The sequence below is a fragment of the Carcharhinus amblyrhynchos genome, chromosome 15 (genome assembly GCF_965287045.1).
Source record: "Carcharhinus amblyrhynchos chromosome 15, sCarAmb.v2.hapA, whole genome shotgun sequence".
Taxonomy (NCBI): domain Eukaryota; kingdom Metazoa; phylum Chordata; class Chondrichthyes; order Carcharhiniformes; family Carcharhinidae; genus Carcharhinus; species Carcharhinus amblyrhynchos.
The window spans coordinates 28,419,280-28,437,106 of NC_137338.1; the positions used below are offsets into that span (position 1 = coordinate 28,419,280).

Sequence of the window (17,827 nt, forward strand, 5' to 3'; positions counted from 1 at the left end):
GCCCATGATGTCGATACCTGTGGTAGCTGGCAGCAGATTGCATTACAATTGGTCTGTAGGCTGATAAGGGGTGATTGGTATAGATTCACAGATGTGTTACAGTGTAGTCAAAGGCTAGTTGGCCCATCATGTCTGTACTGGCTTTCTGAAGGATTGAATTTCCTACTGGCCAATGGAAAGAACTGAAGGGCAAAATTACATGTTCTTAAGCATTTTACAGAAACAAAAACTAAAACTGTCATATCAGTTATTAATTAGCAGACATCTAATATCTCAAATGAAAGACAAAGTATTTCAGCATCAACTAACTAACATAACCAAAATATGTATTCCAAAACCCTTTTTATATTCACCGCACTTCTGACAAATATGTAGCATTAAAGGAACAGCCAAGTTGTCACTTCTAGCTCTCCACTAGAGGTTCACTTATCTTGCCATTCCAGTTCAGAACTTCCGGTGTTCTTTTGGCAATGGTTCCATTCCTCCCACGTTTTCCTGGATACTTTCATCATCAGCAAGACATGACTTGGCACCTTCCTGTTGCTTAAAGCATCAAGAGATCCTGTCTGCTTGGTTTCCTTTCTTTTGAATAGAAGCTGAGCAATCCTGCTTGGCTGAAGACACAAAACATTTCTCCTTGCTTGTCTGTAGCAACAGCTTGTTTCTGCCTCACAAACAGCAGCTGTTCTTTTTTGTTATAAGAGATGCTCTGAAATGTGTTAAAACTTCCACTCCACTTCAGTGAGTATTTTTCCCCATAGCAACAGAATTACATGGGCATGTCTCTGAACTTGAGGTATTTATCCAGAATTTTCTATTTTACCAGCAGCTAAAAGGGACATTTCAAAACATAACCACCTTGTGAAGTTCAGCGTTCATGACAATTGTGATCAGCAAGAATCCTGCCTGGTTTTGTTTCTGTTGCAGTCCCTAAAGCAAGGATACTGAAGCCCGTTGCAGTCTTCCCATCAAGTTTCTGCCTTAGAAAAGCAATTTTGATCCACTCCAAAGATCAAATCTCAAATCCATCTGCACTATAATTTCCTGGTGAATCCATTTAATTATCAGGGACTCCAGAATTGTGAGCCATTTTAAAGGAATGCAGTTTGATAATGTAAAATGTAAATTTGTCTAAATCCTCAAAGTTGAATTTAAAATATTGAATGGCCTATTGCGTTTTCTTTTCCAGAAACCGACTTTGGTTGATATTCCGATGCTGCAGTTTAGTTTTGTGTTACTTCAGAGGTAATTCTGCTCTTCGAAAACGCTTTCTTACGTTTTGCAATGAGTGTAGTTGAGATGTACTGAAACTGTTAACATAAAAACATATAGAAACATAGAAACTAGAAGCACAAGTAGGCCATTTGGCCTTCGAGCCTGCTACACCATTCATTATGATTGTGGCTGGTCATTAAATTTAATATCCTGATCCCCTCTTCCCACCACGCCGCCCCCCCCCCCCCCAAAAAAAATCCCTTGATCCCTTTAGCCCCAAGAGCTACATCTAATTTCTTCTTGATATCGCACAACATTTTGGACTCAGCTACATTCTGTGGTAGTGAAGTAAACTTGAAAATTTGCATGATTATTATGAAACAATGATTTTTTTTGTGTTTAATAAGTCCTTTCCAGTACCTTGTCCACATAATGCTCAGATTCACAGAATATGGATAGGAGTTTGGAAGCTTATTGACAAACCTTTGGTGTCAGATGTTCCAATTTGATTTAAACCCATCCATTGGATTAGAGTGGTTCAAACCATTTCTTGGCTATTCGTTATATTTGATGCACAAGCTAGCTAAACCCACTGATTACCTTTCTGCTGTGTACATCTTTCACAACATAATTTTGCATTTTTAAATTGGGTGAACTGCAGTCTGAGAGAGCTTCGAAACTACAAAGTAGAATTTTGCTAGAACCTGCATACATTTATTTCTTTGCATCAATTGGCAATGCACAAGTGTTTTTTATTACTTCTATGAAAGGTGCCACAATCCAAGCTCATGGAGGTGGCCCACCAACTTCATGTACACTAGATTGGCTATGAGGAGATGAATCATTGGTGGACACAAAAACGATTCCATTTCTCTGCTTCCCTTTCTCAGAAGCTCCAATCCACCATGTGGGTATCACAGCAGTTGGCACTGCTGTTACTCAGTGCCAGGGACCCTGGTTCGATTCCTGGCTTGGGTCACTGTGCAGGGTTTGCACTTTCTCCCCGTGTCTGCATGGGTTTCCTCCAGGCGTTGGTTAGGTGCTAAAACCCCCCTCAATGTAGCCAAACAGGTGCTGGAATGTGGCAACTGGGGATTTTCATAGTAACTTCATTGCAGTGTTAATGTAAGCCTACTTGTGACACTAATAAATGAACTGTAAACTTCAAAAGTGGTTCAAATCAGGAACACACTGGAAAGAGGATCAAAGCCAGTTTCCCCCTGCCCACCCCCATTCAGTTGAATTTCACTTTGAACACAAAAGGCAACTAACCTCAGTTTGCTTTTGTTACAGGCTTTCCGTGGCCAATTTACAGGATGTCATGCCATCATTGCTCGGCCTGTTGAAGGAATCAGTTCAATTAAATTTAGCTCCACCTGGGCACTTCCTGTTACTTGGGTAAATATGCTATGCGTTTTTTTTTAAATTTTCTTTCCCAATGGTCTGCATCCATTTTTGTAACTATGTATCCCGAATTGTTGTACTTTTTGGAGCACTGAACTAGTTCTTTAGAAATAATTGGTCTGTTCCTTATTGAACGATTATGTGACTTCTTACCATAATGTTCGATACTTTTTTTTCCAGAAATGCACCCAATTGCTCTCAAATCCATTTCAATATATAAAAATAGAAGCAGGCCAAGGCCAGTGGGCCAGTCGAGTCTGCTGCCATTCAATATGATCATGACTGATCGAGGGCTTCAGTTCCAATTTCCTGTCCATTCCCTATATCCCTTCATTCCCTCTGAAAACAACAATCTGTCCACTTTAGCCTGAATTGTATTCAGTGTTGTCACATCCACAAATCTCTGGGGCAGAGAATTGCAAAGAAACATGATCCTTTAAGTGAAGTAATTTCTCGTCATCTCAGCCCTAAATGATTGGCCTCTTACCCTGAAACGGTGTCCCCTTGTTCTAGATTCCCCAACCAAGGGAAATGATCTGACCCATCGTGTCAAGCCCCTTCATAACCTTGAATGTTTCAGTATGAGCACCTCTCCACTCTTAAACCCTAAAGAATGTAGACCCAATTTACTCAGCTATTCATCATGGGACACTTCATCCCCAGGACCCACTTAGTGAACCTTTTGCTGTACCACCTCAAATGCATGTATATCCATCCTTAAATATGGGTCCAAACAATGCAGACAGGATTCATGGTTCACAGTCCAAAGATATGCAGGCTAGGTGGATTGGCCTTGCTAAATTACCCCTTGATCTCCAAAGTTGTGTAGGTTGGGTGGATTAGCCATGATAAATGTATGGGGTTACAGGTATACGGTAGGTGAATGGGCCTAGATCTGAGGGTCGGTGCAGACTTGATGGGCCGAATGGCCTCTTCTTCACTGTAGGGATTCTATGATTCTTTACCAGGTGTTGTTTTCAAAGCCCTACTTGATTGTGTAACAGGACTTTTGTTTTGTACTCCAATCCTTTTGCAATAAAGGCCAAAAATACTATTTGCCTTCCTAATTGCTTGTAGCACCTGCTTACTAACTCTGTGTTCCTTGTATCAGCACACCCAAGTCTCTCTGAACATCAATAGTGACAAATTTTTCACCTTCCAAAAAAAATTGTGCCCCTCTCTTACGACCAAAGTGAATAACTTCACTACATTATATTCTATCAGCCACCTTATTGTCCACTCGCTTAAGAAGACTGCAGGGAGGTTTGGACAGGTAATGTTCTTCACAAAACTTGTATTCCCACCCAGCTTTGTGTCATCAGCAAACTTTGATCCCCCTCTGTCTCTTCGTCCATGTCACTAATATAGATTGTAAATAGCTGAGGTCCCAGCACTGATCCTTGCAGCTCTCTGCTTGTCACAACCTGCTAGCTCCTAAAGTCTGGAAAATAGGTACAGAAATGTAGCATCATCTTCCTTCTCTGCTCTCGGTTCCCAAGTTAACAATCATTCTGTATCACGCTAGGCCTTTGTTGTACTTGATCCTCATTGTCTTCACTCTGTGCTCCTATTCTTCCCAAGATTGCAAGTGTATTTTTATGCTCGGTATAGAATCTGATTCAAATAGAGTCCATTATTAGCCCTTGCTGCCACTACTTAGAATGATGGAATAATACCATGCAGAAGGGGCCCTTCATATTGAGTCTGCACTGGCACGTGAGAAGCACCTGAACTCCCACTGAATCCCATCTGCCAGCACTTGGCCCTTAGCCCTGAATGGTATGACATGTCAAGTGCTCATCCAGGTCCTTTTTTTAAAAGGATGTGAGGCAACCCACCTTTTCCACCCTCCCAAGCAGCACTTTCCAGACCATTACCACCCTCTAGATAAAGAAATTTTTCTTTGTATCCCCTAAACCTCCTGCCTCTCACTTTGAAGCTGTGTCCCCTCATGACTGACCCTTCAACTAAGGGGAACAGCTGCTCCTTGACTGCTCTGTCCATGTCTGTCATAACCTTGTGCACCGCGATCAGGTCGCCCCTCAGCCTTCTCTGGTCCAACGAAAACAACCCAAGCCTATCCAACCTCTCTTCATAACTTAAATTTCCATCCCAGGCAATGTGGAACGTTGAAGTCTGATGCCCAGTTTAGAGAAGATTTGTGGCATGCACACACAGACAGCTTATGTTGCATCTTTGCTTAAGGTTTGGTTGCAATGCATGAACAGGTGCCAGAGTTGTACAGAAACCGCTGTGTTCTGGTATGACACTATACAGCTAGTTTCATTGTCATATTGTCAATTTCTAATTTTTGAAATGAATTTGCAGAATATTAAATGATTTCATGTCCCGAAGTCCAAACTTGGAAAACAAAAAGGATCAGAGAGATCTGCAGGTAAGATAGAATTTTGTTTGATTAAATTTAATATATTAAAGTCATTATGTTAATTTCCGGTACCTTTGCATTGGAACCCTTTTGTGCTTTCTTTTACAAGGAGGTGGCCCAAAAAATAATGGAAGCTGTAGGGAATGTTGTTGGTTCCTCGCTTGAGCAGACCAGTTGGCTGAGCAGAAATTTGGAAGTCAAGGCCGGGCCTCAGGTTTATTTGGAGGAGACTAATTCTGATGCTGTTGACCATGGTGAATATCTCTAATCTCTGCATGTTAAGGCTCATTCCTATATCTCAGTTGCCTAATGATGGGTCAATTATGGCTATTAGATTTTTTTTAGATGAACAGCGACTGTTGGACTGTTTGGGCTGAATGGTCTGTCTCCGTCCCAATATATCCTGTGGAATAACAAGCGGTATCCTGCCATGCTTACCACCCAAAGCAAACTGAAATACCAAAATTGGGCAGCACTGCTGCCTCTCAACGCCAGGGAGCCAGGTGCAATTCCAGCCTCGGGTCACTGTGTGTGCGGAGTCTGTACATTCGCCTTGTGTCTGTGTGGATTTCTTCTGGGTGCTCCGGTTTCTGTCCCACAGTTTAAAGATGTGCAGATTAGGTGGACCAGCCATGCTAAATTGCCCTTCAACATCAGGGGGCTAGCAGGATAAAAACATGGGGTAATGGGGATAGGACCTGCATGGGATTGCTGTTACTGCAGGCTAGATGAGCCCAATAACCTCTTCCTACTCTATAAGGGATTCTATCTAAGATGCAAATGAGATCAAGCCTTGGAGGAGGAGCTATGCTTACTCCAATCAGCTTGGATCATGTAGATCAAGTCCAACACAGGAGGTGAGAGCCCTGTCTTGTCAGCTTGGATCGGGAATGTTCCAACTTGATGAGACTCTGAATTGGATTTGAATTGATTGGATTGAATTGGAATAAAGAATAAAGGATTCTATCATTTCCTTGTCATATGACTCCATGCAAAGACCATCTGTTGAGACATCCTCCTATATAACTGGAACAAACATGAACCAGGATACGGCACAGAAACACCCGAGGCAGTCCAGCCAGTGTTGGAAGTTCCACTCTCCTTGCATCTTTTTGCACCTAAACCTCATACATTAAGATAACCTTACTAATATGAGCAAAAAGGGCAGTTGCACTTGGCATTTGGGCAAACACAATGGAATCTCGTTGGCCCATCACAGCCTGAAAAAAAGGGAGTGAGTGGACAAAACCTTAGTGCAGAGACAGAAGTGTCATAACTGGAGGAAAAAAAAACCAGCCATATTGTTTTTGATGATGCATGTTAGCCTGGAGTATCGTTTACTACTTTTTGGGTCTACCCTTGTACGTTTTGTAAAAATATGTTCTTCACCTTAAAAAGAAAACATGATCAGCTTAATTGCTTGGTACTGGAGTTGGTGATGAACAACTGTGGCTGGGATTCTCCGGTCCCGCTGCGGTGAACAGAGATTCGGCTGAGCATCAAATTCTCTATCCTCTCTGGCAACGACAGTAGAGCATGAATGGCCAGAGTGTTCCAGCCAATATTTTGCAACAAACTTGTTTTAACCATTTTTAAATCTTAACATCCTGATATCTGCAATATTTGTAGAACATGTCCCTTCAATTACAGTCTGTATTTAACTAGGTCTGCTTTTCCCTTGTGTTGGACACTTGCTGGCTGCTCTCGGGTTCTACACAGTTGTCTCATATATTGCTGCAGCAGGGGATCCATTCACAATCTGAGAAATAAGCATTTTTACTGGGGGGGGAATAAACACTGGGGCTATCAAATGGGTCTGATTTGTTGTTGTTTGACTCTCAAATCAGCATGTTGGTCTTGAATACTAAATTGTGATACTCGCTGCGCCACCGAGGACAGCAGGGTGGCACAATGGTTAGCACTGCTGCCTCACAGCACCAGGGACCCAGATGTGGAGTTGGCACATTCTCCCTGTGTCTGCATGGGTTTTCTCCGGGTGCTCCGGTTTCCTCCCACAGTCCACGGATGTGCTGCTTGGGTTGATTGGCCTTGCTAAATTGCCCCTTAGCATCAGGGGGACTAGCTAGGGTTATGGAGATAGACCCTGGGTGGGATTGTGGTTGGCGCAGACTCGATTGGTGGAATGGTCTCCTTCTGCACTGTAAGATTCTATGATTTATGAATCAGTAAATCCCGCATGCAGTGACTATAGAAATATAATAGGGCATGTTGCAGGGTGACATGCTATACTACATAATCACGCAATTTTCCCATCCTATCTGTCACAGAAATCATAGTGGCTGGAGGGGGAACGTACCATGAAAAGGTCTGTTGACCTCAGGCAGGATTTTCCAGGCTTGGAGTGAGCGCAGCTGGAAAATCCCAACCCAATGTCTATCTAATGCAGCTATCTGACATGATGGCATAGTCGTGATATCACTGGACCTGCCATCCAGAAAACCAGGAGGGGACCTGGCTTCCACTGCAGCTGATAGAATTGAAATTCATGGTGGCACAATGGTTAGCACTGCTGCCTCACAGTTCCGGGGACTTGGGTTCAGTTCTGGCCTTGGGTGACTCTGTGTGGAGGTTGTACCCCCACGTCTGCGTGGGTTTCCTTTGGGTGCTCTGGTTTCCTTTGACACTCCAAAAATGTGCAGGTTAGGTGAATTGGCTGTGCTAAATTTTCCATTAGTGTCCCAGGATGTGCAGGTTGGATTGAGAAACCATTTTTGGGGTTTTGGGGATAGGGTGGGGAAGAAGGCCTGGGTGAGAGATTCCGTCAGAGTTAGTGCAGACCTCGTGGGCTGAATGGCCTCTTTCTGCACAATGGGGATTCTGTGGGGGCGATTCTCTTCCACCCTCCCCCCGCCATGTTAATTTTTTTAGCACAGCAAACCAGGAGAATTGCGTGTTAGCCAATTCGTGGGATTCGCGCCAATGTTTGCGCCACAATTATGTCTCCTGGATTTCTGGTAGTGTTAATTTAGGGCAATTAGGCTTTGCAAATGTTTCCCATGTCCTGTAACAAAGTCCAGTATGTGGATAGGATTTTAACTTTGTCCAGTTTGGGTGTATCTGTGACCATTCATTGTGTAAAATAGTACATTTTGGGAGTACCTGGTGCAGCATGTAATTTGGGTCTCTGCGTGAACTCTGTTAGATTGTCACCTAATAAAAATGAAGCAAGACATTGTTTTTGTTGGATTTCAAGGTTCGTTCACCCCCCCCTCAGCCGTGGTCTCGACAGCAGTGGCTTCTTTATACAGCGTGCAAGCTCTCACCTTGTTGGCTGAGGTAAGTCTATAACGCCAATTCATTTCACAGGTAATTCTCACTGATGCAATTAAATTTTTGCCACTGCGTATTCTCAGACAATCTTAAATCCATCCTTTATTCTGTATTCCACCCTACAACCTTGGCCAACATTTTCCAGACCGCCCAAGCAGGCGGGACAGAAAACCTGACATGAAATGATGTCTCTGTAGGAATTGGTGGGTGGCACAGTGGTTAGCAGTGCTGCCTGATGGTGCCAGGAACCTGGGTTCGATTCCTGGCTTGGGTCACTGTCTGTGTGGAGTTTGCACATTCTCCTCGTGTCTGCGTGGGTTTCCTCTGGGTGCAACGGTTTCCTCCTACGTTTTAAAAGGTGTGCTGGTTACGTGCATTGACCTGAACAGGCGCCGGAATGTGACGACTAGTGAAATTTCACAGTAACTTCATTGCAGCGTTAATGTAAGCCTTACTTGTGACTAATAAATAAACTTTAAATTTAATTCCAGGCCTGTGGTGGGCGTTACTGGAAAATCCTTGCCTTTGTGATAGTGTTTTAAAACAAAGCTAATAATAACTTGTTATACAAATCTGCCGCAATGTTACCCACAGCGCTGCTGGTAAACACTTTCTCTTGGGGATTGTATTACATTTAATGGGAAATTGTTTATTCTCCCTCATAGCGCTTTTTCTTTTCACCGTCGCCAGTAGAATAGATGTGAAAGCTGCTTCTGGGATCCTGCAAGTGTCACTCTTATTTGTTGAGCAGTGTGGAAGTGAGTTAGGGCCAGACGCTCTCCTCATCTTCATCTTATTCATTGTTATTCATCTTAAGTCAGTTCATTTCTCTGTATTTCCCTTGCAGGGTGGCACTCTGGTTAGCACTGCTGCCTCATGGATCCAGGGACCCAGCTTAGGTCACTGTCTGTGTGGACTCTGCACGTTCTCCCTGTGTCTGCGTGGGTTTCCTCCGGGTGCTCCGGTTTCCTCCCACAGTCCAAAAGACGCGCTGGTTAGGTGCATTGGCCATGCTAAATTCTCCCTCAGTGCAGCCGAGTACAGGAATCTGACGACATGGGGATTTTCGTTGCAGTGTTAATGTAAACCTACTTGTGACCCTGATAAATAAACTTAAGAACATGTTGTGGCTCATGCTGTCTCAGGACCAGGGAAAACGCAGCCTCTGCTGCAGAATGTGCAAATTGAATTTAGAACTATGCATTTGGTCATCTGTAATAATGATGCTAAAGTAGGTGATATTGATTCACAGACGCAAGGCACTGATTACATGAGGGGAAAAATGATACAGCTTTGAGAAGGTTTGAAATGTCTATAATCTGTATGTAATTTTGATAATGCAAATTGTGCATCTCATTAATTGCTACTTGCATTGTGGTTTTATTCCTTTGATGCTTGAGGTACTTTGTTTCAAGTGATGTCTTGCCTCTGATTTTCCTGGCAGCCTTTATCTGAATATTTATTTTTGTGGAATCATTTGCAGCTGCTCGCTCCGCTTCTTGATATGGTTTACCGCAGTGACGAAAAGGAGAAAGCTGTGCCTCTCATCTCCCGGCTGCTCTACTATGTGTTTCCGTACCTGAGAAACCACAGGTGACAAAATGGAATGTACTCCAACCCATTAAGGGAGGCAGTGGCACAGCAGTATTGTCTCTGGACTACTAATCCAGAGACCCAGGGTCATGCTTTGGAGACCCAGGTTCAAATCCTACCATGGCAGATGCTGAAATTCGAATTGAGTAAAAATCTGGAATTAAAAATGACCATGAGCTCATTATTGATTTGTGGTAAAAACCCATTTGCTTTCCAAGGCCAGCCAGCAATGTCCGTGTCCCATTGATGAATAAAGAAAAAAGAGAATGCCCTTTAGGGATGGAAATCTGTTGTCCTTACCTGGTCTGACCTATCTGACACAGCAATGTGGTTGACTCTCAACTACCCTCCTGAAATGGCCTGGCAAGTCACTCAGTTGGTCAAGGAGGCAGCTCATCACCACCTTTGTCAAGGGCAAACAGGGATGGGCAATAAATGCTGGCCAGCCAGCGACACCCGTGCTCCACGAATGAATTATAAAAAATGTGGTTGAAACGTAAATGCTCTTAAGAGCAGTTGGGGATAGTCAAATAAATGCTGGCCCAGCCAGCAATGTCCACATCCCATGAAAGAATGTTTTTTTTTAAATTGCTATGGGGTTGAGTGCATGTGGATCCAGAATTTCAGATCAAAATTTACTTTTTGTCCAGAGTTACAAAATAACTTTTTTATCTTAGTTTCTTTCAGTTCATGGGAATAACATAAATGTCCAGGTTTTATATAAGGCCTGTGCAATTCATTCTGGCTTACTTCACTCAGCATATGGAGACCAGTTTTTTGTGTGAGCAAGTATATGAGTTTGTGGATCTGAGTCTGCAGTTGGGGTTACAGGTGCTGCAGTTGAAGGAGTTGGGTTTGCTGGTGTAAATTTAGAATCTCTCTGATGTCAAAGTATCTGGACAAAATCAGCTCTAAACTGGGCTGAGGTTCCAGTGGGAATGCTGCATTATCAGATGTGATATACATCTTGGGGAGGTGTTGGCCTAGTGGTATTATCGCTAGACTATTAATCCATAAACTCAGCTAATGTTCTGGGATCTGGGTTTGAGTCCCATCATGGCAAATTCGAATGGTGGGATGTCTTTTAGCTATGACAAACGGTCATCCAGACTTGAAATGTTGGCTGTATTCTCTCTCCACAGATGCTGTCGGACCTGCTGAGATTTTCCAGCATTTTCTGTTTTTTGTTCCAGATTCCAACATCTGCAGTATTTTGCTTTTATGGCAAATAGTGGAATTTGAATTCAATAAAAAAAATCTCAAATTAAGCATCTCCTGATGAATGTGAAACCATTGTTGAAAAAATCTATCTGGTTCACTAATGTCCTTTAGCGAAGGAAATCTGCTATATCGTTGCTTGTTCTCCCCAGACGATGAGATCCACCTTTAAAGTTATTGAAACAAAAAGCCCAGAAAATGCTGGAAATACTCAGCTGGTCAGGCAGTGTCCGTGCAGAGTCACTGGTTCAGATTCTCAATGAACCTTCATTTGAAGTTTTGTCAGTTGTCATGTAGTCCTGTGCTTGCAAAGCTCAAAACATGTTTAAATGAAATCTGGTTCTTGGGCAGCAGAAACACATTTGAGTTTTAGTACTAACTGGCTTTGAATTAGCAGATTTACTTGGGCAACGTGATGGCTATGCAGGAGAGTTGAAGAGAATAGGGAAAACATTCTCCTGTTCGCCATCCCTTATGTGGGGGCAATTATGTAATTTGAGTCAGGCTATTGTCATTCTCTCTTTCTCTCTTTGTGCCTGGCTTGAGATAACAGTAAGTCTCACAACACCAGATTAAAGTCCAACAGTTTTATTTGGTAGCAAAAGCCACTACCTTTTGCGCCTCTGACCCTTCATCAGGTGTGTGGAGAATTCTCACCTGATGAAGGGTCAGGGGCCCAAAAGCTAGTTTCTTTTGCTACCAAATAAACCTGTTGGACCTTAACCTGGTGTTGTGAGACTACTTACTATGTTTACCCCAGTCCAACACTGGCATCTCCACATCTTGAGATAACACCACAGGGTGTTGTACTTTTGTCTTTTTCAATATACTTATTTTAAATTATAACTTTTTTTGGGTTAATTTTGCTTTAAATGTGTCTTTTTTCTAAAAAAAAGGAAACATATTATTGCAGGCTATTGCCAAATATGATTAGAATTTTTTTCATGACTTTACGGGACATGGGCATCGCTAGCTGGGCCCAGCATTTATTGCCCCCCCCCATCCCTAACTGCCCTCCATTTCAGATGTTATTTAAGAGTCAAACACGTTACTGTGGGTCTTGAATCACATGCAGGCCAGACTGGGTAAGAATGGCAGATTTCTTTTCCCTAAAGAATATTAGTGAACCAGATAGGTTTTTACAACAATTGACAATGGTTTTGTGGTCATCATTAGACAGATTTTTTAATGAATTCAAATTTCACCATCTGCTATGGTGGGCTTTGAACCCGGGTTCCCAGAGCTTGCCCTGGGTCTCTGGATTACTCGTCTAGTGACAATATCGCTGTGCCACTACTTCCCTGCTGATGCATTTTAAGTGTATTTTTGTAAGAATGTAGAATGTGTATGCATTTTCCTTTTAAGAACATAAGAACATAAGAAATAGGAGCAGGAGTAGGCCATCTAGCCCTTCGAGCCTGCCCCGCCATTCAATAAGATCATGGCTGATCTGTCGTGGCTCAGTTCCACTTTCCCGCCCTCTCCCCATAACCCTTAATCCCTTCTCTTATCAAAAACCCATCAACCCGCTTCTTAAAAATATTTAGCGAGGCAGCCTCCACCACTTCAACGGGCAGAGAATTCCAGAGATTCACCACCCTTTGAGTGAAGAAGTTCCTCCTCAACTCCGTTCTAAACCGCCTCCCCTTTATCTTGAGGCTGTGCCCCCTAGTCCTACTGTCTTTTTTGAAGTGACTGTGTGTATATTTTGGTTTAACTGTGAAGATGTTTTAAATTTTGGGTGTAGAGATTATGTCCTAATCATGGTGGTCTTTCTTTAGCTAATACTGTCTTTTCATTTCCTCTCAGTGAGTACAACATCCCCAGTTTCCGAGCCGGTGCTCAGTTACTAAGCAGTTTGAGCGGCTATGCTTACACTAAGAGAGCATGGAAAAAGGAAGTCTTTGATCTCTTCATGGATCCCCTCTTTTTCCAAATGGACTCGTCATGCATTAACCAGTAGGAAAATAGTATCTTTTTTGACGTTAAATAATCCAGGCTCTTGCACCTAGTTTTTGAAATGGGCTTGCTAATTTCATTTGATGGTTTTCAGTTTTGGTAAATTACAGCCTGCTGTGCCAACAAAGTGAAAATATTATGTTAAACCTTCTGACTGTCAGCAAGAATAAAGCTTTAACAAACCTCTCTAGTACTTCCTTTGTCCTCTCAGATGGTGATGGGAAAAATGTCACAGTGGAAATGATTGACCTGCTTGATGAAGAGTTGAGCGGAGTCATTGAAGTTGTTGGAAAAGTTACACAAAAGCCATCAACCAGGCTGCATACCTTATCTCTTTGCACGAGGATAAGAACAGTTTTGATCTCAGCCTTTACAATGAAGCTCTGAATGTCATCCATGAATTTTCACAGTACTATCCATTTGCTGTTACAGGCAGCGGGTGATTTCTTCCAACTGAGAAGCCAAAACCTTTACCCACCAGAACTCCAGTAAAAGTTACCTTACTGGATTATATTTGTCACTATGGTAACCTCAGTCTGTAGGATCTGATAACTTGGAAGTTAAAAATGAAAGTGTAATGTAGAAGATATTTTCTAAAATGTTGCAAAACCCATTTTCAAAAGACTGAGTTAAGTGGGGGAAAAAAATTAACATCCAGACAGTTGTTATTTGTTCTAAGTGAAGCTGATATTGGAGCACTTTACCTGCAAGTCAGAGTAAGTAAAGATGGGTTATAAATGATGTACTTTTTTCCAAGTTAACTTTATTCCAAATGACAGGCTAAAATATTTGACTAGAATGCAGCCCGTCAATGTACTTGTACAAATGGCTCTTGTTTGACCTTCAGTAAAATCTTTTGGAAAAGAAAGATAGGGGAGCCTAAAACTAGATGGCACAGGTGAGAGGGGAGAGATACAAAAGTGTCCAGAAGGGCAATTTTTCCCACAGACGGTGGTGAGTGTCTGGAACAAGCTGCCAGAGGTAGTAGTAGAGGCAGGTACAATTTTATCTTTTAAAAAGCATTGAGATAGTTACACGGAGGGATATGGACCAAATGAGGGCAATTGGGATCAGCTTAGGGGTTTTTTAAAAAAAAATATAAGGGTGGCATGGACAAGTTGGGCTGAATGGCCTGTTTCCATGCTGTAAGCCTCTATGACTCTATGACCCTAAATCTGAGCCATTAAAGGTGTACTTTCCAAAGTATGTATCAAATTACTTGCCCTTAACATAATGGGTGGAATTTTGAGTTTTCTAAGTGTCCAGCTAGTCTGAAAATGGGAGAATTCCAGGTCTGTTTTTTGGGCACATTTTCATGCCTTGTGGACAGTACCAGGCTGGCAATGCCTAAATACCAGAGTGGCACTGCCAGCCTGGGACTACCCAAGGGGCAACCCAACCTTGCACTTCACCTCTTGGGGGGGACCCTCAATGGCTCCTGGTTCCACTAGTGAGCCCAACATGACTGTTCCCCACTCCTGGGTAGCAGATGTTTTCCTCGCTAGAGGGGAACCCCTCCTGGTGAGGCCATAAAGGCAAGCGAGCCTGGATGATTGAGTGTTGGGCTTGCTAAACACATGCAAAACAGTATGTTAATACATTTAAATCAATTAGCCTCTTGCCCATTTCCGGTGAGAGGCTGATTTGTGTCAGAAATCCGAGTGTCATAAAACGGGTGCCATTCAAACTTTACACCCAATTTTACTACATTTCCTCGCCATAAAATGGGCGTAAAGAGGTTGTAAAATTCTGCCCATAGAGTTCATAAAGTCAAACGCCGGGACATGAGATATTCCCTTTTATTTCAATCTATTCTTGCTGTAGTCAATATTTGTTATTTTAGCACTTAAGGAAAGACTTGGTATTAAAGATTGGAGGTGGAATAGGAATAGATAGAATTCAAGAAATAACTTGCATTCATATAGCTACACTCAGAATCTACAGATATTGTTTCGCTTTAGAGGCAATCAAGTAATTTGAAGATCGTCCATCCCCGTTGACACCCACAGCCCCTAATCACCACCTTCAGTATTCAATCCCCCCTTTTAATATTTACTTGCCACCTTTTGACACTCTCTATCTCAGCCAATGATGCACACTTGCAGAGGTGTGTACCATCTATCTGCAGCAACTCATCAAAGCACCTTTGACAGCACCTCCCAAACCCTTGGCTTCTATCATCTCAAAGGACGTGACAACATCAATCGCCACTTAGAGGTTCCCCTCCAAGCTACACACCATCCTGACTTGGAAATATATTGCAGTCCCTTTACTCTTGCTGAGTCAAATTCCTGGAACACCCTTCCTAACAACGCTGTGGGTAATAGGACACCAAATGTATGCAGCTGGCTCATTTTAGAGCAGTTAGAGATGGGCAAGAAATGCTGACTAGTCAGTGATGCCAGCATTCTGTGAAAGAATTATTTTAAAAATTGACTTTAGTAATATAGACATGGCTTTCTTCCGGTTTCCTCCCACAGTCTGAAATTCTTGCTGGTTAGGTGCATTTTTATTCTGCAGGTGGAGGTCCACCTCGTGTCAAACGAGGGGCATGCACACGGTGGGTCGTGCATGGGCTGCTCTTGGAAGTTCCGGGAGTGGCCTAGTACTTCATGTCGGTGTGTGTGCTTGATCCTGGACCGGTAGACGGGCGCCGCAACAGCTCGGTGACTAGCACTGCTAGCTGTGCAGATACATGGATTTGGGCCTGTGTCTGTGGGAGTTTGCGCATTCTCCCTGTGGTTGCGTGGGTTTCCTCCGGGCGCTCCGGTTTCCTCCCACACCCCAAAGATGTGCTGTTAGGCTGATTGGTTTTACCAAATTGACACTATTCTCCCCTGAATCTGGCTAAGTTAGGGGTTCCATTCGTAGACACGCAGGGTAGAATAGGTGTAGGGTGATGCGGCGGCGTGGGCTCATTGGGCCGAAGGGCCTGTTTCCCGTGCTGGGTTGTTCTTTGTTCTTTGTTCTTTGACCTGAACAGGCACTGAACTGTGGCAACTAGGAGAATTTCACTAACTTCATTGCAGTGCTAATGTAAGCCTTACTTGTGACTAATGAATAAACTTAATAGAGAAATTGTCACACAGCAAGGCTGCACAGATAGGAATTCAGTAAACAACCACAGTGTTTCTTGGTGATGGGACAAATATTAACCCAGGTACGAGGAGAGCAGCCTACTCCTTTGACCAAGTAGTGAAATGTCCTGAGGGCGGGGGAAGAGTAATACTTAAAGCATGTTTCTGTTTTCCTAGTTGGAAATCCATAATTGACCATCTATTGACACACGAGAAAACCATGTTCAAAGACTTGATGAGTAAGTCTCCTTCATTATGCACATCTGCCATTTAAGAACAGAATGTTACGACTGCTAATCTAAATTTACCCTCAGTGTTGCAATTTAAATGTGAATGTGTTAATTGGCTTGACTTAGTAATTATTAATACTTTACAAGAGGACTTTACACAGTGTTGGATCTAATGTAAAACTGTTATATGAAATTTTGTTGAAAGCATTCTGTCCATTATTACCGACGCCGAGATATTTATTATCATACTGATTGTTCAGCTACCATTTTTGGTTCTGTCTTTACTGCGGGAATGAGTGGCACAGTGGTTAGAATCATAACATTTCATCCAGTGGAGGAGGCGGCTCATCGAGTCTGCACCGAGTCTGCACCGAGCACAATCCCACCCAGGCCCAATCCCATTACCCTAACTCACCCCCCTGACATTAAGGGACAATTTAGCACTACCAATCTCCCTAACCTGCACATGTTTGGATTGCTACCTCACAGCGCCAGTGACCTGGGATTGATTCCCAGATTGGGTTGCTGTCTGTGTGGAGTCTGCACATTATCCCTGCGAGTACATGAGTTTCCTCCGGTTTTCTCCCACGGTCCAAAAGACGTGCCGGTTAGGTGTGTTGGCTATGCTAAATTCTCCCTCCGTGTACCTGAACAAGTGCAGGATTATGGCGACTAGGGCACTTTTACAGTAACTTCTTTGCAGTGTTAATGTAAGCCTACATGTAACGCCGATAAATAAACTTTAAATTGAATATTGGGCCACATAGGAAGGCCATTTAGGATGTTGAAATCTTCTCCAAACTCTTTTTCATCACATGCCTTGCCATTATGGTCCAGCCATTAGTCGGCCAACACGTCCACTCCCTACCTACGCCAATTGGAAAACAATAAGACTCGTTATCCAATGGGATGATGCTTGACTGTCAGGCAAACAACCATATCTCTCTCTCTCTCTCTCTCTCTCTCCCTCTTACACTGACTGACATACTATTTTTCTAATGTCCTGATGATTTTTTTTCTTCAGGGTTGCACGTACTTACCTGGAGATGGATCTGAAATTCCTGGATAGTTGGCAACTCCATAATCCTGCCAACAATTGACTATATTTTAAACATCAATCCTCAACTCTTGTATGTTAGGCCTGATTGAATAATCTCTAAGCAGCAGTGTCTTAAGAACACTGTTGCATTTGTGTGTGAAAGTGAGCTGGTATTTTAATGAAAAGGTGACAGTCAGTGGTGCAATTATGTCACAGCAAAGATGACGAGTGATTAGCACCTAATGCGCTGGCTGTAAGCCCTCACTACCATTTAACGTCGGCTTGAGCATTGGTTGCCAGTGAGTGTGGGACTTCCATCTGTCCTTGGAAGGAAATCTCACCTGAGAGAGGTGTTGGCCAATCAGTTTAGCAGCACAATGGTTAGCACTGCTGCCTCACAGCGCCAGGGACCCAG

At 43.0% G+C, this 17,827-nt stretch overlaps 1 protein-coding gene across 3 annotated transcripts in view; it reads left to right on the plus strand.

Annotated features, from left to right (window-relative positions):
* The window catches only part of dop1b (DOP1 leucine zipper like protein B), a 136,291-nt gene that overhangs the window by 98,116 nt on the left and 20,348 nt on the right, over nucleotides 1-17,827 (plus strand). For all 3 annotated transcript variants that reach the window (XM_080203680.1, XM_080203681.1, XM_080203682.1), the window contains exons 24-31: nucleotides 1,190-1,245; nucleotides 2,509-2,613; nucleotides 4,948-5,014; nucleotides 5,115-5,259; nucleotides 8,220-8,302; nucleotides 9,780-9,889; nucleotides 12,917-13,066; nucleotides 16,321-16,382. In XM_080203680.1, the coding sequence (XP_080059806.1) occupies nucleotides 1,190-1,245; nucleotides 2,509-2,613; nucleotides 4,948-5,014; nucleotides 5,115-5,259; nucleotides 8,220-8,302; nucleotides 9,780-9,889; nucleotides 12,917-13,066; nucleotides 16,321-16,382 (778 nt within the window). The remainder of the gene's footprint in view (nucleotides 1-1,189; nucleotides 1,246-2,508; nucleotides 2,614-4,947; nucleotides 5,015-5,114; nucleotides 5,260-8,219; nucleotides 8,303-9,779; nucleotides 9,890-12,916; nucleotides 13,067-16,320; nucleotides 16,383-17,827) is intronic.